General features: G+C 56.2%; 1 protein-coding gene and 1 long non-coding RNA gene across 3 annotated transcripts in view; both read right to left on the reverse strand.

Moving 5' to 3' along the window:
* LOC142922719 (uncharacterized) lies at window positions 1-17024 on the reverse strand. 2 transcript variants are annotated; one of them, XR_012940257.1, is made up of 4 exons: window positions 16502-17024; window positions 13102-16421; window positions 8062-13021; window positions 1-7981 (listed from the first exon to the last, which is right to left on the reverse strand). It is a non-coding gene; the product is annotated as an uncharacterized LOC142922719 (long non-coding RNA). The 2 variants fall into 2 exon arrangements; XR_012940256.1 differs by lacking the exon at window positions 1-7981 and having other exon boundaries at window positions 7988-13021; window positions 16502-17020.
* LOC142905343 (uncharacterized) overlaps window positions 1-21028 on the reverse strand; it is a 134863-nt gene that overhangs the window by 1957 nt on the left and 111878 nt on the right. The window contains exons 22-23 of the mRNA XM_076063547.1: window positions 18265-18422; window positions 17047-17177 (exon numbers count right to left, since the gene is read on the reverse strand). Coding sequence (XP_075919662.1) covers window positions 17047-17177; window positions 18265-18422 — 289 coding nt within the window. The remainder of the gene's footprint in view (window positions 1-17046; window positions 17178-18264; window positions 18423-21028) is intronic.

The raw sequence follows: 21028 nt of genomic DNA on the forward strand, positions 1-21028 counted from the left end.
ATCGCACCAAGACAAAAAAAGATGTCCCCCCACACCCCCCGTGCAGCCTTCGAATGAGACTGCGAGGGGCAAGTGCTGGCGATGTTCACTACACCACCACCACCACCACCAGCTACTCATTTTAGGCTGAGTCGACCTAGGGGAGGGCCCAGGACCGGTTCAGAGAATCGTCACCGGTGGTGGAGTTGGCCGTGAGCGGGAATCGAACCGGGGGGCGGGTCGGGTTCGTGGCGCGGCGTAGCGCTAACCGCCACACCCACCACTCGCACACAGACACACAGATATACACACAGACAGACAGACACACAGATACAACAACAACAACAACCGCCATTCGCCACTAAGTGGCGGTGATGTCACCACGGCGCTTGTGCCAGGCTATGTGCACCCTGAGGCCACGTGAAGTGTCGAACGCTCGCTGGCAGGAGGTCACTGGGCAGACCCAGCAGGTGCCACGGGTCGACTGACTGAGATGACTGGCTGATGCACCACCTGTGCCCCCTACTGTGCCAACCTGCTGTGCTTTAGCCACCCGGCGCTCCGCTCGCTGTTGTGAGCGTCGCTCCTCCGCCCTCCGTTGTTGTTGGAGGGCGACTACCTCCAACTGCCCAGTAGCGTCCTTCACGAGCCTCCTCCATAGAGGCCGATCTTGACACCGCTGGTACCGGTCATCGGCAAGTCCACTCAGCTCCACGTCCTCCTGTACCACATCACTCCATCTCTTCTCTAGCCCGTGCCGCGCCCGCTTAGCCCCCTCAATCCGGCCGAGCAAAAGCTGTTTCGGCATGCGGTGGCTGGGCATGCGGGCTACATGACCCAGCCATCGCAGCCTTGCCTGCCGGAGGAGCTCACCGATGGGACTTAATCCAGATCTTTCAAGGATTTGTGAGCTCCTCACACAATCCAGTCTGGTTAAACCCAGGTTGGATCGTAGGCAGGCCAGCCTAAATGTTTCTAACCGGCAAAGATGCTCCACTAGGGGGGTCCATGTTTCGCAAGCATAGAGAAGGGAGGGAATGACCGTGGCCGAGAAGACCTGAAGCTTAGTGCGGAGCGACAGACCAGGTAGCTTCCACACAGCGTTACGCAACCGATGAAAAGATATTGCCGCTCGACTGATTCAGAGTGAGACCTCTGCTTTTAAACTGGAGCTGGTCATAAGCACACTGCCCCGGTATGGGAAACTCTCCACTCTCTCCACAACTGCCCCATCACCGATTGGGAGTTGTGGGGGTGGAGTGTCCGATGGTAAAAAAGCCCAGGCAGGTGCTTAGTTTTGGTGGGGCTGATGGTAAGGCCCCACCTCTTAGTGGCACGCTCCAGTCTCAGCAGCAGCGTCTCCAACTCCTCCTTTGACTGAGCAGCTATTACCAAATCATCAGCATACGTAACGTGGTTGAGCAATAGGGAGCCATCCCTTTACCGCACCCGGGCATCGATCAGCCTCCCATTGTATCTGTACCATATGGAGATTCCCTTCGCTACAGCTCTTGAAGGCTTCACGAATTACGTGGTCAAAATAGATGTTAAATAATGTGGGAGCCAAAGAACATCCCTGTCGCACCCCAAGGTGTACAGGGAATGGCTCCGATTCCCGGCCACGTAGTTTTACCCGGGCCCGCTCACCATCATGAAGGTCCTTAATGATTGTGAGCAGAGGGTCAGGGACTCCAAAAGCACGAAGAACAACCCAGAGCCCAGGCCTACTGGTGGTATCATAGGCCTTGATCAGGTCAATAAATCAGAGATGTTAAACTTGTTGGAATTCCCTACACCTCTGCTGTAGCAGACGGACAAAAAATATGGCATCTGTGCAAGACTGCCCTTTCCTGAAACCGCATTGGGGCTCCGCAAGCCTCTCCTCAGCGTGCCTGGCAAGGCGATGTTGAATAATCCTTGCCAGGACCTTTCCCGGCACACTGAGGAGTGAGATGCCCCTGTAGTTGTTACAGTCTGTGCGGTCTCCCTTCTTAAAAAGGGGGACCACCAGGGCATCCTTCCAATCCTGCGGAACCCGTCCAGTGGTCCAGACTGTTGTTATGATGTCATATAGGGCAATCTGTGCACAAACTCCATCCTCGCTCAGCATTTCGCTTGGGAGATCATCTCTGTCCGGTGCCTTTCCTGGTCTCAGACTCTGGATCGCCTTTAGTACTTCCTCAACAGATGTTTGTCAGCCAGCCACTCACAGGGGGTGACTTCTTCCAATATTTGAGGCACCGCAGCCTCAGCAGGGTCATCCCCACTTTGTCCCACGTTATTTTCCTGGGTGAGGGATTTCCCTTCCCCAGGACCTCACAGAAATGCTCAGCAAATCGGCAAACCTGTTCCTGGGGGTCAGAGATTGGATCACTGTTCTTTCCCCTAATGATGGTAATAGGTGTGGTGCTGCAGGTTACTTTGTTGATGGAGTTAAATAGTGATTTGTGATCGCGGGCCATTGAGGCAGACTCCATCTCCTCAGCAACCCGCGACCACCACCCATCCTTGCAGCGCCTCACGGCTCTCCGAACCTCCGAGCAAAGGCTGCGGTAAGCTTCCTCATTCTCCGATGTGGGATGCTGTAGCCGATGAGAGTGGGCCTGTCACTTTTAATCAGCCAGCTTGAACACCTCCTCTGTCAGCCAGGGTCTCTGGGGAGGTCTGGACCGCATCCCCAAAGCAGCCATTGCAGCTGCATGAGCCACAGTCCTAAACCTCGCCCATTTCCCCTCGACATCAGGAGGAGTGGGGGACGATGCCAACCCCAGCCGCAAGCGAGGATGAAATTCTCGCTTGCAACTTTCATCAGCTAGCTGAGACCAGGCCACCTTAGGTTTGAATGGGGTCCTGGGTGGACACCCACCACCGGAGTGGAAGGCGCATCTTACAGATGTCAAGTCGATGGTCAGTGGGCAGATCAGCTCCACGGTAGGTCCTGGTGTCAAGGACATAGGCCCGCATCCGCTGTTTCGTCACTATAAAAGTCACTATGTAGTCCAGCAGATGTTCTTGCTTGGACCCGGCATGCATCCCTGATGTTGTGTGGATGTGCCGATGCCGGAACAGCATGTTGGTAATTACAAGCCCATGGGCTGCACAAAAATCTAGCAGCCTCCTACCGTTGTTACTGAGCTGATCTGGCCCATGCCCTCCAATCACTCCAGACCAGGTGCCAGCATCATGACCAACTCGGGCATTGAAGTCACCCAACAGAATGACTCTATCCCGAGGTGCCTCTTTAGCCAGCACCTGTGACAGGTCATAGAAGGCATCTGACTCATCGGCTTTGCCTGCATCCCTCCACGGATGTTCGTCTTCGGTGGGGGCATAAGTAACCACGACCACCACTCCTCGCCTCCGGTTGATAGGAAGGCGAGCCCAAAGTAGCCTGGGGCTTACAGCTTCCCACACTTCACCGCCACACTCCCACGCCCCCTTCATTCTTTTGTTCAGAAGAAGAGCCACACCCTGTTTGGTAGTCTCCTGCCTCGATTAGAGGACTGTCCACCCCTCATGGTGGCAGGAGCCAGAGCTGGTCCACCGGACCTCCTGAATGCCACAGAGATCCAGGCGGTACCGGTCCGGCTCCCGACAGTGGAGTGGCAGCCTCTCCTCTGCAGTGAGCGTTCGAACATTCCACGTGGCCACCCGTAGTGGCTTTTCGTTGTTTCTGGAGGAGCCCCGAGGGTAGAGATTCAGTCTCCTGGCTCCGCCAATTGGGGTTTGGCCAGGAGACGTCATAGACGCCCGTCCCCACGGGGCCTCCGGCACAAGCTTATTGGTTACATATTTCAGTTTAACTCAATTAAACATTTTCGACGCGGTTTAGCGGTAATTAATTGAAGGTGGAGGGGTTACGAGCCCATCGCACCCGTCCAGAGCCCCCGTTTAGCCGCTGTGGTGGTCACAGATGCCATGAGGGGAGGAGCCAATCGGAATTGGCCATCCCACCACAGCACTGTCCACGACAGAGTTGCCCGTCCGGCACCACGAGGCAGTAGTTTTGCCAACAGCCACTTACACACACACAGACACACACACACACGTACACACATAGACACACGCACACATCGACAGGGACAAAGGTCCCCCATGTAGCCTCGTACAGAATGTAGGGGCAAGTGCTGTTCAGCAGAAAGTAGCAGCGGCAGCAAAACTCCAAATATACAGCAGCAGCAGCACGGTATTGAACTCACGACCTCCTGTGGACCAGGCGAGGTGGTCAACATCTACCACGTCCTCCTGTGGACCAGGCGAGGTGGTCAACATCTACCACGACCTCCTGTAGACCAGGCGAGGTGGTCAACATCTACCACGACCTCCTGCAGACCAGGCGAGGTGGTCAACATCTACCACCTCCTGTAGACCAGGCGAGGTGGTCAACATCTACCACGACCTCCTGTAGACCAGGCGAGGTGGTCAACATCTACCACGACCTCCTGTAGACCAGGCGAGGTGGTCAACGTCTACCACGACCTCCTGTGGACCAGGCGAGGTGGTCAACATCTACCACGACCTCCTGTAGACCAGGCGAGGTGGTCAACGTCTACCACGACCTCCTGTAGACCAGGCGAGGTGGTCAACGTCTACCACGACCTCCTGTAGACCAGGCGAGGTGGTCAACGTCTACCACGACCTCCTGTGTACCAGGCGAGGTGGTCAACATCTACCACGACCTCCTGTAGACCAGGCGAGGTGGTCAACATCTACCACGATCTCCTGTAGACCAGGTGAGGTGGTCAACATCTACCACAACCTCCTGTAGACCAGGCGAGGTGGTCAACATCTACCACGACCTCCTGTAGACCAGGCGAGGTGGTCAACGTCTACCACGACCTCCTGTAGACCAGGCGAGGTGGTCAACGTCTACCACGACCTCCTGTAGACCAGGCGAGGTGGTCAACATCTACCACGACCTCCTGTAGACCAGGCGAGGTGGTCAACATCTACCACGACCTCCTGTAGACCAGGCGAGGTGGTCAACATCTACCACGACCTCCTGTAGACCAGGCGAGGTGGTCAAGGTCTACCACGACCTCCTGTGGACCTGGCGAGGTAGTCAACATCTACCACGACCTCCTGTAGACCAGGCGAGGTGGTCAGCATCTACCACGACCTCCTGTAGACCAGGCGAGGTGGTCAACATCTACCACGACCTCCTGTAGACCAGGCGAGGTGGTCAACATCTACCACGACCTCGTGTAGACCAGGCGAGGTGGTCAACATCTACCACGACCTCCTGTAGACCAGGCGAGGTGGTCAACATCTACCACGACCTCCTGTAGACCAGGCGAGGTGGTTAACATCTACCACGACCTCCTGTAGACCAGGCGAGGTGGTCAACATCTACCACGACCTCGTGTAGACCAGGCAAGGTGGTCAACATCTACCACGACCTCCCGTAGACCAGGCGAGGTGGTCAACATCTACCACGACCTCCTGTAGACCAGGCGAGGTGGTCAACATCTACCACGACCTCCTGTAGACCAGGCGAGGTGGTTAACATCTACCACGACCTCCTGTAGACCAGGCAAGGTGGTCAACGTCTACCACGACCTCCTGTAGACCAGGCGAGGTGGTCAACATCTACCACGACCTCCTGTAGACCAGGCGAGGTGGTCAACATCTACCACGACCTCCTGTGGACCAGGCGAGGTGGTCAACATCTACCACGACCTCCTGTAGACCAGGTGAGGTGGTCAACGTCTACCACGACCTCCTGTAGACCAGGCGAGGTGGTCAACGTCTACCACCACGACCTCATGTAGACCAGGCGAGGTGGTCAACGTCTACCACGACCTCCTGTAGACCAGGCGAGGTGGTCAACATCTACCACGACCTCCTGTAGACCAGGCGAGGTGGTCAACATCTACCACGACCTCCTGTAGACCAGGCGAGGTGGTCAACATCTACCACGACCTCCTGTAGACCAGGCGAGGTGGTCAACATCTACCACGACCTCCTGTAGACCAGGCGAGGTGGTCAACATCTACCACGACCTCCTGTAGACCAGGCGAGGTGGTCAACATCTACCACGACCTCCTGTAGACCAGGCGAGGTGGTCAACATCTACCACGACCTCCTGTAGACCAGGCGAGGTGGTCAACATCTACCACGACCTCCTGTAGACCAGGTGAGGTGGTCAACATCTACCACGACCTCCTGTAGACCAGGCGAGGTGGTCAACATCTACCACGACCTCCTGTAGACCAGGCGAGGTGGTCAACATCTACCACGACCTCCTGTGGACCAGGCGAGGTGGTCAACATCTACCACGACCTCCTGTAGACCAGGCGAGGTGGTCAACATCTACCACGACCTCCTGTAGACCAGGCGAGGTGGTCAACGTCTACCACGACCTCCTGTAGACCAGGCGAGGTGGTCAACATCTACCACGACCTCCTGTAGACCAGGCGAGGTGGTCAACATCTACCACGACCTCCTGTAGACCAGGCGAGGTGGTCAACGTCTACCACGACCTCCTGTAGACCAGGCGAGGTGGTCAACATCTACCACGACCTCCTGTAGACCAGGCGAGGTGGTCAACGTCTACCACGACCTCCTGTGGACCAGGCGAGGTGGTCAACATCTACCACGACCTCCTGTAGACCAGGCGAGGTGGTCAACATCTACCACGATCTCCTGTGGACCAGGCGAGGTGGTCAACATCTATCACGACCTCCTGTAGACCAGGCGAGGTGGTCAACATCTACCACGACCTCCTGTAGACCAGGCGAGGTGGTCAACGTCTACCACGACCTCCTGTAGACCAGGCGAGGTGGTCAACGTCTACCACGACCTCCTGTAGACCAGGCGAGGTGGTCAACGTCTACCACGACCTCCTGTGGACCAGGCGAGGTGGTCAACATCTACCACGACCTCCTGTAGACCAGGCGAGGTGGTCAACATCTACCACGACCTCCTGTAGACCAGGCGAGGTGGTCAACATCTACCACGACCTCCTGTGGACCAGGCGAGGTGGTCAACATCTACCACGACCTCCTGTAGACCAGGCGAGGTGGTCAACATCTACCACGACCTCCTGTAGACCAGGCGAGGTGGTCAACGTCTACCACGACCTCTTATAGACCAGGCGAGGTGGTCAACATCTACCACGACCTCCAGTAGACCAGGCGAGGTGGTCAACATCTACCACGACCTCCTGTAGACCAGGCGAGGTGGTCAACATCTACCACGACCTCCTGTAGACCAGGCGAGGTGGTCAACGTCTACCACGACCTCTTATAGACCAGGCGAGGTGGTCAACATCTACCACGACCTCCTGTAGACCAGGCGAGGTGGTCAACATCTACCACGACCTCCTGTAGACCAGGCGAGGTGGTCAACGTCTACCACGACCTCCTGTAGACCAGGCGAGGTGGTCAACATCTACCACGACCTCCTGTAGACCAGGCGAGGTGGTCAACATCTACCACGACCTCCTGTAGACCAGGCGAGGTGGTCAACGTCTACCACGACCTCTTATAGACCAGGCGAGGTGGTCAACATCTACCACGACCTCCTGTAGACCAGGCGAGGTGGTCAACGTCTACCACGACCTCCTGTAGACCAGGCGATGTGGTCAACATCTACCACGACCTCCTGTAGACCAGGCGAGGTGGTCAACATCTACCACGACCTCCTGTAGACCAGGCGAGGTGGTCAACGTCTACCACGACCTCTTATAGACCAGGCGAGGTGGTCAACATCTACCACGACCTCCTGTAGACCAGGCGAGGTGGTCAACATCTACCACGACCTCCTGTAGACCAGGCGAGGTGTTCAACGTCTACCACGACCTCCTGTAGACCAGGCGAGGTGGTCAACATCTACCACGACCTCCTGTAGACCAGGCGAGGTGGTCAACATCTACCACGACCTCCTGTAGACCAGGCGAGCTGGTCAACATCTACCACGACCTCCTGTAGACCAGGCGAGGTGGTTAACATCTACCACGACCTCCTGTAGACCAGGCGAGGTGGTCAACGTCTACCACGACCTCCTGTAGACCAGGCGAGCTGGTCAACATCTACCACGACCTCCTGTGGACCAGGCGAGGTGGTCAACATCTACCACGACCTCCTGTAGACCAGGCGAGGTGTTCAACATCTACCACGACCTCCTGTAGACCAGGCGAGGTGGTCAACATCTACCACGACCTCCTGTAGACCAGGCGAGGTGGTCAACGTCTACCACGACCTCCTGTGGACCAGGCGAGGTGGTCAACATCTACCACAACCTCCTGTAGACCAGGCGAGGTGGTCAACGTCTACCACCACCTCCTGTAGACCAGGCAAGGTGGTCAACATCTACCACGACCTCCTGTAGACCAGGCGAGGTGGTCAACATCTACCACGACCTCCTGTAGACCAGGCGAGGTGGTCAACGTCTACCACGACCGCCTGTAGACCAGGCGAGGTGGTCAACATCTACCACGACCTCCTGTATACCAGGCGAGGTGGTCAACATCTACCACGACCTCCTGTAGACCAGGCGAGGTGGTCAACATCTACCACGACCTCCTGTAGACCAGGCGAGGTGGTCAACATCTACCACGACCTCCTGTAGACCAGGCGAGGTGGTCAACATCTACCACGACCTCCTGTAGACCAGGCGAGGTGGTCAACATCTACCACGACCTCCTGCGTACCAGGCGAGGTGGTCAACATCTACCACGACCTCCTGTAGACCAGGCGAGGTGGTCAACATCTACCACGACCTCCTGTAGACCAGGCGAGGTGGTCAACATCTACCACGACCTCCTGTAGACCAGGCGAGGTGGTCAACATCTACCACGACATCCTGTAGACCAGGCGAGGTGGTCAACATCTACCACGACCTCCTGTAGACCAGGCGAGGTGGTCAACATCTACCACGACCTCCTGTAGACCAGGCGAGGTGGTCAACATCTACCACGACCTCCTGTAGACCAGGCGAGGTGTTCAACATCTACCATGACCTCCTGTAGACCAGGCGAGGTGGTCAACATCTACCACGACCTCCTGTAGACCAGGCGAGGTGGTCAACATCTACCACGACCTCCTGTGGACCAGGCGAGGTGGTCAACATCTAACACGACCTCCTGTAGACCAGGCGAGGTGGTCAACATCTACCACGACCTCCTGTAGACCAGGCGAGGTGTTCAACATCTAACACGACCTCCTGTGGACCAGGCGAGGTGGTCAACATCTACCACGACCTCCTGTAGACCAGGCGAGGTGTTCAACATCTACCATGACCTCCTGTAGACCAGGCGAGGTGGTCAATATCTACCACGACCTCCTGTAGACCAGGCGAGGTGGTCAACATCTACCACGACCTCCTGTAGACCAGGCGAGGTGGTCAACATCTACCACGACCTCCTGTAGACCAGGCGAGGTGGTCAACATCTACCACGACCTCATGTAGACCAGGCGAGGTGGTCAACATCTACCACGACCTCCTGTAGACCAGGCGAGGTGGTCAACATCTACCACGACCTCCTGTGGACCAGGCGAGGTGGTCAAAATCTACCACGACCTCCTGTAGACCAGGCGAGGTGGTCAACATCTACCATGACCTCCTGTGGACCAGGCGAGGTGGTCAACATCTACCACGTCCTCCTGTGGACCAGGCGAGGTGGTCAACATCTACCACGACCTCCTGTAGACCAGGCGAGGTGGTCAATATCTACCACGACCTCCTGCAGACCAGGCGAGGTGGTCAACATCTACCACCTCCTGTAGACCAGGCGAGGTGGTCAACGTCTACCACGACCTCCTGTAGACCAGGCGAGGTGGTCAACGTCTACCACGACCTCCTGTAGACCAGGCGAGGTGGTCAACGTCTACCACGACCTCCTGTGTACCAGGCGAGGTGGTCAACATCTACCACGACCTCCTGTAGACCAGGCGAGGTGGTCAACATCTACCACGATCTCCTGTAGACCAGGTGAGGTGGTCAACATCTACCACAACCTCCTGTAGACCAGGCGAGGTGGTCAACATCTACCACGACCTCCTGTAGACCAGGCGAGGTGGTCAACGTCTACCACGACCTCCTGTAGACCAGGCGAGGTGGTCAACGTCTACCACGACCTCCTGTAGACCAGGCGAGGTGGTCAACATCTACCACGACCTCCTGTAGACCAGGCGAGGTGGTCAACATCTACCACGACCTCCTGTAGACCAGGCGAGGTGGTCAACATCTACCACGACCTCCTGTAGACCAGGCGAGGTGGTCAAGGTCTACCACGACCTCCTGTGGACCTGGCGAGGTAGTCAACATCTACCACGACCTCCTGTAGACCAGGCGAGGTGGTCAGCATCTACCAAGACCTCCTGTAGACCAGGCGAGGTGGTCAACATCTACCACGACCTCCTGTAGACCAGGCGAGGTGGTCAACATCTACCACGACCTCCTGTAGACCAGGCGAGGTGGTCAACATCTACCACGACCTCCTGTAGACCAGGCGAGGTGGTCAACATCTACCACGACCTCCTGTAGACCAGGCGAGGTGGTTAACATCTACCACGACCTCCTGTAGACCAGGCGAGGTGGTCAACATCTACCACGACCTCGTGTAGACCAGGCAAGGTGGTCAACATCTACCACGACCTCCCGTAGACCAGGCGAGGTGGTCAACATCTACCACGACCTCCTGTAGACCAGGCGAGGTGGTCAACATCTACCACGACCTCCTGTAGACCAGGCGAGGTGGTTAACATCTACCACGACCTCCTGTAGACCAGGCAAGGTGGTCAACGTCTACCACGACCTCCTGTAGACCAGGCGAGGTGGTCAACATCTACCACGACCTCCTGTAGACCAGGCGAGGTGGTCAACATCTACCACGACCTCCTGTGGACCAGGCGAGGTGGTCAACATCTACCACGACCTCCTGTAGACCAGGTGAGGTGGTCAACGTCTACCACGACCTCCTGTAGACCAGGCGAGGTGGTCAACGTCTACCACCACGACCTCATGTAGACCAGGCGAGGTGGTCAACGTCTACCACGACCTCCTGTAGACCAGGCGAGGTGGTCAACATCTACCACGACCTCCTGTAGACCAGGCGAGGTGGTCAACATCTACCACGACCTCCTGTAGACCAGGCGAGGTGGTCAACATCTACCACGGCCTCCTGTAGACCAGGCGAGGTGGTCAACATCTACCACGACCTCCTGTAGACCAGGCGAGGTGGTCAACATCTACCACGACCTCCTGTAGACCAGGCGAGGTGGTCAACATCTACCACGACCTCCTGTAGACCAGGCGAGGTGGTCAACATCTACCACGACCTCCTGTAGACCAGGCGAGGTGGTCAACATCTACCACGACCTCCTGTAGACCAGGTGAGGTGGTCAACATCTACCACGACCTCCTGTATACCAGGCGAGGTGGTCAACATCTACCACGACCTCCTGTAGACCAGGCGAGGTGGTCAACATCTACCACGACCTCCTGTGGACCAGGCGAGGTGGTCAACATCTACCACGACCTCCTGTAGACCAGGCGAGGTGGTCAACATCTACCACGACCTCCTGTAGACCAGGCGAGGTGGTCAACGTCTACCACGACCTCCTGTAGACCAGGCGAGGTGGTCAACATCTACCACGACCTCCTGTAGACCAGGCGAGGTGGTCAACATCTACCACGACCTCCTGTAGACCAGGCGAGGTGGTCAACGTCTACCACGACCTCCTGTAGACCAGGCGAGGTGGTCAACATCTACCACGACCTCCTGTAGACCAGGCGAGGTGGTCAACGTCTACCACGACTTCCTGTGGACCAGGCGAGGTGGTCAACATCTACCACGACCTCCTGTAGACCAGGCGAGGTGGTCAACATCTACCACGATCTCCTGTGGACCAGGCGAGGTGGTCAACATCTATCACGACCTCCTGTAGACCAGGCGAGGTGGTCAACATCTACCACGACCTCCTGTAGACCAGGCGAGGTGGTCAACGTCTACCACGACCTCCTGTAGACCAGGCGAGGTGGTCAACGTCTACCACGACCTCCTGTAGACCAGGCGAGGTGGTCAACGTCTACCACGACCTCCTGTGGACCAGGCGAGGTGGTCAACATCTACCACGACCTCCTGTAGACCAGGCGAGGTGGTCAACATCTACCACGACCTCCTGTAGACCAGGCGAGGTGGTCAACATCTACCACGACCTCCTGTGGACCAGGCGAGGTGGTCAACATCTACCACGACCTCCTGTAGACCAGGCGAGGTGGTCAACGTCTACCACGACCTCTTATAGACCAGGCGAGGTGGTCAACATCTACCACGACCTCCAGTAGACCAGGCGAGGTGGTCAACATCTACCACGACCTCCTGTAGACCAGGCGAGGTGGTCAACATCTACCACGACCTCCTGTAGACCAGGCGAGGTGGTCAACGTCTACCACGACCTCCTGTAGACCAGGCGAGGTGGTCAACATCTACCACGACCTCCTGTAGACCAGGCGAGGTGGTCAACATCTACCACGACCTCCTGTAGACCAGGCGAGGTGGTCAACGTCTACCACGACCTCTTATAGACCAGGCGAGGTGGTCAACATCTACCACGACCTCCTGTAGACCAGGCGAGGTGGTCAACGTCTACCACGACCTCCTGTAGACCAGGCGATGTGGTCAACATCTACCACGACCTCCTGTAGACCAGGCGAGGTGGTCAACATCTACCACGACCTCCTGTAGACCAGGCGAGGTGGTCAACGTCTACCACGACCTCTTATAGACCAGGCGAGGTGGTCAACATCTACCACGACCTCCTGTAGACCAGGCGAGGTGGTCAACATCTACCACGACCTCCTGTAGACCAGGCGAGGTGTTCAACGTCTACCACGACCTCCTGTAGACCAGGCGAGGTGGTCAACATCTACCACGACCTCCTGTAGACCAGGCGAGGTGGTCAACATCTACCACGACCTCCTGTAGACCAGGCGAGCTGGTCAACATCTACCACGACCTCCTGTAGACCAGGCGAGGTGGTTAACATCTACCACGACCTCCTGTAGACCAGGCGAGGTGGTCAACGTCTACCACGACCTCCTGTAGACCAGGCGAGCTGGTCAACATCTACCACGACCTCCTGTGGACCAGGCGAGGTGGTCAACATCTACCACGACCTCCTGTAGACCAGGCGAGGTGTTCAACATCTACCACGACCTCCTGTAGACCAGGCGAGGTGGTCAACATCTACCACGACCTCCTGTAGACCAGGCGAGGTGGTCAACGTCTACCACGACCTCCTGTGGACCAGGCGAGGTGGTCAACATCTACCACAACCTCCTGTAGACCAGGCGAGGTGGTCAACGTCTACCACCACCTCCTGTAGACCAGGCAAGGTGGTCAACATCTACCACGACCTCCTGTAGACCAGGCGAGGTGGTCAACATCTACCACAACCTCCTGTAGACCAGGCGAGGTGGTCAACGTCTACCACGACCGCCTGTAGACCAGGCGAGGTGGTCAACATCTACCACGACCTCCTGTAGACCAGGCGAGGTGGTCAACATCTACCACGACCTCCTGTAGACCAGGCGAGGTGGTCAACATCTACCACGACCTCCTGTAGACCAGGCGAGGTGGTCAACATCTACCACGACCTCCTGTAGACCAGGCGAGGTGGTCAACATCTACCACGACCTCCTGTAGACCAGGCGAGGTGGTCAACATCTACCACGACCTCCTGCGTACCAGGCGAGGTGGTCAACATCTACCACGACCTCCTGTAGACCAGGCGAGGTGGTCAACATCTACCACGACCTCCTGTAGACCAGGCGAGGTGGTCAACATCTACCACGACCTCCTGTAGACCAGGCGAGGTGGTCAACATCTACCACGACCTCCTGTAGACCAGGCGAGGTGGTCAACATCTACCACGACCTCCTGTAGACCAGGCGAGGTGGTCAACATCTACCACGACCTCCTGTAGACCAGGCGAGGTGGTCAACATCTACCACGACCTCCTGTAGACCAGGCGAGGTGTTCAACATCTACCATGACCTCCTGTAGACCAGGCGAGGTGGTCAACATCTACCACGACCTCCTGTAGACCAGGCGAGGTGGTCAACATCTACCACGACCTCCTGTGGACCAGGCGAGGTGGTCAACATCTAACACGACCTCCTGTAGACCAGGCGAGGTGGTCAACATCTACCACGACCTCCTGTAGACCAGGCGAGGTGTTCAACATCTAACACGACCTCCTGTGGACCAGGCGAGGTGGTCAACATCTACCACGACCTCCTGTAGACCAGGCGAGGTGTTCAACATCTACCATGACCTCCTGTAGACCAGGCGAGGTGGTCAATATCTACCACGACCTCCTGTAGACCAGGCGAGGTGGTCAACATCTACCACGACCTCCTGTAGACCAGGCGAGGTGGTCAACATCTACCACGACCTCCTGTAGACCAGGCGAGGTGGTCAACATCTACCACGACCTCATGTAGACCAGGCGAGGTGGTCAACATCTACCACGACCTCCTGTAGACCAGGCGAGGTGGTCAACATCTACCACGACCTCCTGTGGACCAGGCGAGGTGGTCAAAATCTACCACGACCTCCTGTAGACCAGGCGAGGTGGTCAACATCTACCATGACCTCCTGTGGACCAGGCGAGGTGGTCAACATCTACCACGACCTCCTGTAGACCAGGCGAGGTGTTCAACATCTACCATGACCTCCTGTAGACCAGGCGAGGTGGTCAATATCTACCACGACCTCCTGTAGACCAGGCGAGGTGGTCAACATCTACCACGACCTCCTGTAGACCAGGCGAGGTGGTCAACATCTACCACGACCTCCTGTGGACCAGGCGAGGTGGTCAACATCTACCACGACCTCCTGTAGACCAGGCGAGGTGGTCAACATCTACCACGACCTCCTGTAGACCAGGCGAGGTGGTCAACATCTACCACGACCTCCTGTACACCAGGCGAGGTGGTCAACGTCTACCACGACCTCCTGTAGACCAGGCGAGGTGGTCAACATCTACCACGACCTCCTGTAGACCAGGCGAGGTGGTCAACATCTACTACGACCTCCTGTAGACCAGGCGAGGTGGTCAACATCTACCACGACCTCCTGTAGACCAGGCGAGGTGGTCAACATCTACCACGAACTCCTGTAGACCAGGCGAGGTGGTCAACATCTACCACGACCTCCTGTAGACCAGGCGAGGTGGTCAACATCTACCACGACCTCCTGTAGACCAGGCGAGGTGGTCAACATCTACCACGACCTCCTGTAGACCAGGCGAGGTGGTCAACATCTACCACGACCTCCTGTAGACCAGGCGAGGTGGTCAACGTCTACCACGACCTCCTGTAGACCAGGCGAGGTGGTCAACATCTACCACGACCTCCTGTAGACCAGGCGAGGTGGTCAACATCTACCACGAACTCCTGTAGACCAGGCGAGGTGGTCAACATCTACCACGACCTCCTGTAGACCACGCGAGGTGGTCAACATCTACCACGACCTCCTGTAGACCAGGCGAGGTGGTCAACATCTACCACGACCTCCTGTAGACCAGGGGAGGTGGTCAACATCTACCACGACCTCCTGTAGACCAGGCGAGGTGGTCAACGTCTACCACGACCTCCTGTAGACCAGGCGAGGTGGTCAACGTCTACCACGACCTCCTGTAGACCAGGCGAGGTGGTCAACATCTACCACGACCTCCTGTAGACCAGGCGAGGTGGTCAACGTCTACCACGACCTCCTGTAGACCAGGCGAGGTGGTCAACGTCTACCACGACCTCCTGTAGACCAGGCGAGGTGGTCAACATCTACCACGACCTCCTGTAGACCAGGCGAGGTGGTCAACATCTACCACGACCTCCTGTATACCAGGCGAGGTGGTCAACGTCTACCACGACCTCCTGTAGACCAGGCAAGGTGGTCAACATCTACCACGACCTCCTGTAGACCAGGCGAGGTGGTCAACATCTACCACGACCTCCTGTAGACCAGGCGAGGTGGTCAACATCTACCACGACCTCCTGTGGACCAGGAGAGGTGGTCAACATCCACCACGACCTCCTGTAGACCAGGCGAGGTGGTCAACATCTACCACGACCTCCTGTAGACCAGGCGAGGTGGTCAACATCTACCACGACCTCCTGTAGACCAGGAGAGGTGGTCAACATCTACCACGACCTCCTGTAGACCAGGCGAGGTGGTCAACGTCTACCACGACCTCCTGTAGACCAGGCGAGGTGGTCAACATCTACCACGACCTCCTGTAGACCAGGCGAGGTGTTCAACATCTACCACGACCTCCTGTAGACCAGGCGAGGTGGTCAACATCTACCACGACCTCCTGTAGACCAGGCGAGGTGGTCAACATCTACCACGACCTCCTGTGGACCAGGCGAGGTGGTCAACATCTACCACGACCTCCTGTAGACCAGGCGAGGTGGTCAACGTCTACCACGACCTCCTGTAGACCAGGCGAGGTGGTCAACATCTACCACGACCTCCTGTAGACCAGGCGAGGTGGTCAACATCTACCACGACCTCCTGTAGACCAGGCGAGGTGTTCAACATCTACCACGACCTCCTGTAGACCAGGCGAGGTGGTCAACATCTACCACGACCTCCTGTAGACCAGGCGAGGTGGTCAACATCTACCACGACCTCCTGTGGACCAGGCGAGGTGGTCAACGTCTACCACGACCTCCTGTAGACCAGGCGAGGTGGTCAACGTCTACCACGACCTCCTGTAGACCAGGCGAGGTGGTCAACATCTACCACGACCTCCTGTAGACCAGGAGAGGTGGTCAACATCTACCACGACCTCCTGTAGACCAGGCGAGGTGGTCAACATCTACCACGACCTCCTGTAGACCAGGCGAGGTGGTCAACATCTACCACGACCTCCTGTGGACCAGGCAAGGTGGTCAACGTCTACCACGACCTCCTGTAGACCAGGCGAGGTGGTCAACATCTACCACGACCTCCTGTGGACCAGGCAAGGTGGTCAACGTCTACCACGACCTCCTGTGTACCAGGTGAGGTGGTCAACATCCACCACGACCCACACCGGGTCTCTCCGTCGTCACCTCTTGGAGGAGGGGGAGGCCCGGTAACCGTGGCGACGGGGGCAGGGGGCAGCCCGGTAACCGTGGCGATGCAGGGATGGGGCGGCCCGGTAACCGTGGCGACGGGGGGACGGGGCGGCCCCCACCTCGACCTTTGTGGGGGGGGGGGGGAGGGGAGGGGGGAGAGTGACCAATCAGGAGGGGCGGTCATAGAGATATGTAGAGACACAGCATCTGTGTGTGTGTGTGTCTGTGTGTGTGTCTGTGTGTGTGTGTCTGTGTGTGTGTCTGTGTGTGTGTGTCTCTGTGTGTGTCTGTGTGTGTGTGTCTCTGTGTGTGTGTCTGTGTGTGTGTGTGTCTGTGTGTGTGTCTGTGTGTGTGTCTCTGTGTGTGTGTGTGTGTCTGTGTGTGTGTGTCTGTGTGTGTGTGTCTGTGTGTGTGTCTCCGTGTGTGTGTCTCTGTGTGTGTGTCTCTGTGTGTGTGTGTCTGTGTGTGTGTCTGTGTGTGTGTCTGTGTGTGTGTCTCTGTGTGTGTGTGTGTGTCTGTGTGTGTGTCTCTGTGTGTGTGTGTGTGTCTGTGTGTGTGTCTGTGTGTGTGTCTCTGTGTGTGTGTCTGTGTCTCTGTGTGTGTGTCTGTGTGTGTGTGTGTGTCTGTGTGTGTGTCTGTGTCTATGTCTGTGTGTGTCTATGTCTGTGTGTGTCTATGTCTGCGTGTGTCTATGTGTGTGTGTGTGTCTGTGTCTGTGTGTGTTTCTGTGTGTGTGTCTGTGTGTGTGTGTCTGTGTGTGTGTGTCTCTGTGTGTGTGTGTGTCTGTGTGTGTGTCTGTGTGTGTGTCTGTGTGTGTGTCTGTGTGTGTGTCTGTGAGTGTGTGTCTGTGTGTCTGTGTGTGTGTGTCTGTGTGTGTGTGTCTGCGTGTGTGTGTGTCTGTGTGTGTGTCTGTGTGTGTGTCTGTGTGTGTGTCTGTGTGTCTGTGTGTGTGTCTGTGTGTGTGTCTATGTGTCTGTGTGTGTGTGTCTGTGTGTGTGTGTCTCTGTGTGTGTGTGTGTCTGTGTGTGTGTGTCTGTGTGTGTCTGTGTGTGTGTGTCTGTGTGTCTGTGTGTGTGTGTCTGTGTCTGTGTGTGTGTGTCTGTGTCTGTGTGTGTCTGTGTGTGTCACTGTGTGTGTGTCTGTGTGTGTGTCTATGTGTCTGTGTGTCACAGTTCCCGTAGCCTTCACAGACGCTCCCTCCCCGTGTCTCACCCATGGCCTTGTGCTGAGACGGACAATCTCTCCGTACGTGCCCCGTGTCTCCGCACAGGAAGCAGCAGCGGTGTCTCTCACTGCGCAGCGGCAGCACGAGGGGAGCCCGGTCCACATCGTCACCGCCGGCAGGGTCAGGGATGTCACGAGGACGAGGCCTGAACAGAGAGAGACACGGGGAGAGAGAGAGACACGGGGAGAGAGAGAGACACGGGGAGAGAGAGAGACACGGGGAGAGAGAGAGACACGGGGAGAGAGAGAGACACGGAGAGAGAGAGAGACACGGGGAGAGAGAGAGACACGGGGAGAGAGACACGGGGAGAGAGACACGGGGAGAGAGAGAGAGACACGCGGAGAGAGAGAGAGACACGGTGAGAGAGACACGGGGAGAGAGAGAGACACGGTGAGAGAGAGAGACACGGTGAGAGAGAGACACGGGGAGAGAGAGACACGGTGAGAGAGAGACAGGGTGAGAGAGAGACACGGTGAGAGAGAGACACGGTGAGAGAGAGACACACGGTGAGAGAGAGACACGGTGAGAGAGACACAGACACACGGTGAGAGAGAGAGACACAGACACACGGTGAGAGAGAGAGACACAGACACAGACACACGGAGAGAGAGACAGACACAGACGCACGGTGAGAGACTTTTTTTTGACCTTCAAAAACATTGCCCGGCAGCAAATTCTCCGGGGCGATTTCGGTTTTCCCCGACGGTGTCGCCCACAAACCGAGGGCCCCACCCCCCATCGCACAACCCCCGCGCTAGGCCATCGCCCACTCACGACGGCCGAACCCGGTCACCGTGCAAGCGCAGGCGGGTGGACACACGTCACCCGAAAATCACGCTTCACGATGAAACCGAATGAAAGCATGCGGTAGCGGTGGTGGTGGTGGTAGTGGTGGTGGTGGTAGTGGTGGTAGTGGTGGTAGTGGTGGTAGTGATGATGGTGGTGGTGATGGTGGTGGTGATGGTGGTAGTGATGGTGGTAGTAGTGGTAGTGGTGGTGGTAGTGGTGGTGGTGGTGGTGGCGGTGGTGGTAGTGGTGGTGGTAGTGGTGGTGATGGTGGTGGTAGTGGTGTTGGTAGTGGTGGTAGTGGTGGTGGTAGTGGTGATGGTGGTGGTGGTAGTGGTGGTGGTAGTGGTGGTGATGGTGGTGGTAGTGGTGATGGTGGTGGTGGTAGTGGCGGTAGTGGTGGTGGTAGTGGTGGTAGTGGTGGTAGTGGTAGTAGTGGTGGTGGTGGTGATGGTGGCGGTGGTGGTGGTAGTGGTGGTGGTAGTGGTGGTGGTGGTAGTGGCGGTAGTGGTGGTGGTAGTGGTGGTAGTGGTGGTAGTGGTGGTAGTGGTGGTGGTAGTGGCGGTAGTGGTGGTGGTGGTGGTGATGGTGGTGGTGGTGGTAGTGGTAGTGGTGGTGGTAGTGGTGGTGGTAGTGGTGGTGATGGTGGTGGTAGTGGTGTTGGTAGTGGTGGTAGTGGTGGTGGTAGTGGTGATGGTGGTGGTGGTAGTGGTGGTGATGGTGGTGGTAGTGGTGATGGTGGTGGTGGTAGTGGCGGTAGTGGTGTTGGTAGTGGCGGTGGTGGTGGTGGTGGTGGGTGGGTGGGGGTTGAAACCGGTCAGCGGGCCCGAATCGGCCGGCCGATGGCGACCCAATCACAGCCGAGCGTTTTTATTTTTTTAATACAACAACAAACAAACAAACAAAAAAACCGGCCCTTAGCCTCGCAACGAAACCAAAGTGCATCTACCCAACCCCTCTCTGGGCCCTTTCGGTGAAGTCACCGCGTGGAACTGTGGGGGGGTGGTGACGGTAAACCAATCGGCGGGGGGGGGTCAAATAGCGGCGTGGCATTCTCACGGCGTTTCGGCGTCGGCACAAGCGGAACTCGTCGGGGCCAAGAAGGTGGACGAGACCGCCCGGCCTCGCCGAGGGACCCCCAAGGGGGAGGTGAATCCTCGCTGCCGCGAGAGCTTCCCATCGAAATTTAAACCGCCTCTCTACCGTTTGAGTTATGGTCGAAACGTCGTGAGAATTTTTTATTGTTTTATATTTTTATTATTTTGTTGTTTCCCTTCAACGTGGTGGTGACTTTACACAAAGAACCAAGAATAATAATTTTATTGTTTTATATTTTTATTATTTTGTTGTTTCCCTTCAACGTGGTGGTGACTTTACACAAAGAACCAAGAATAATAATTTTATTGTTTTATATTTTTATTATTTTATTGTTTCCCCTATCCACGTGGTGGTGACTTTACCCAAAGAACCAAGAATAATAATTTAATTGTTTTATATTTTTATTATTTTGTTGTTTCCCTTCAACGTGGTGGTGACTTTACCCAAAGAGCTAAGAATAATAATTTTATTGTTTTATATTTTATTATTTTATTGTTTCCCTTCAACGTGGTGGTGACTTTACCGAAAGAACCAAGAATATGAATTACTGCAGTCACGAAAGCTTTAAATCAAAATTTAAGGCCACTTGTGGTGTTGTGGTGGCCGTGACGTCGCGAGAATTTTATCGTTTCATTTTATTATTTTATTCTGATTCTACGTGGTGGCGACTTTACCGAAAGAACCAAAGAAGACATAGGAATAGGTTTTAACCCCTTTTAACCGGCACACAAAAAACTGACACCTTTATTCAAGGCATCATGTTTGCAATAACCACAACACAAGCAGTCAAAAATGCAAACACAAAGAGACAACTCTGATAATAATAATGATATTGGCACTGTCCTTGAATTTGATTGGTCCACACCA

Source organism: Petromyzon marinus, unplaced genomic scaffold (genome assembly GCF_048934315.1).
Source record: "Petromyzon marinus isolate PM22_M1 ecotype Great Lakes invasive population unplaced genomic scaffold, UKy_Petmar_22M1.pri1.0 PM_Scaffold_148, whole genome shotgun sequence".
Lineage (NCBI taxonomy): Eukaryota > Metazoa > Chordata > Hyperoartia > Petromyzontiformes > Petromyzontidae > Petromyzon > Petromyzon marinus.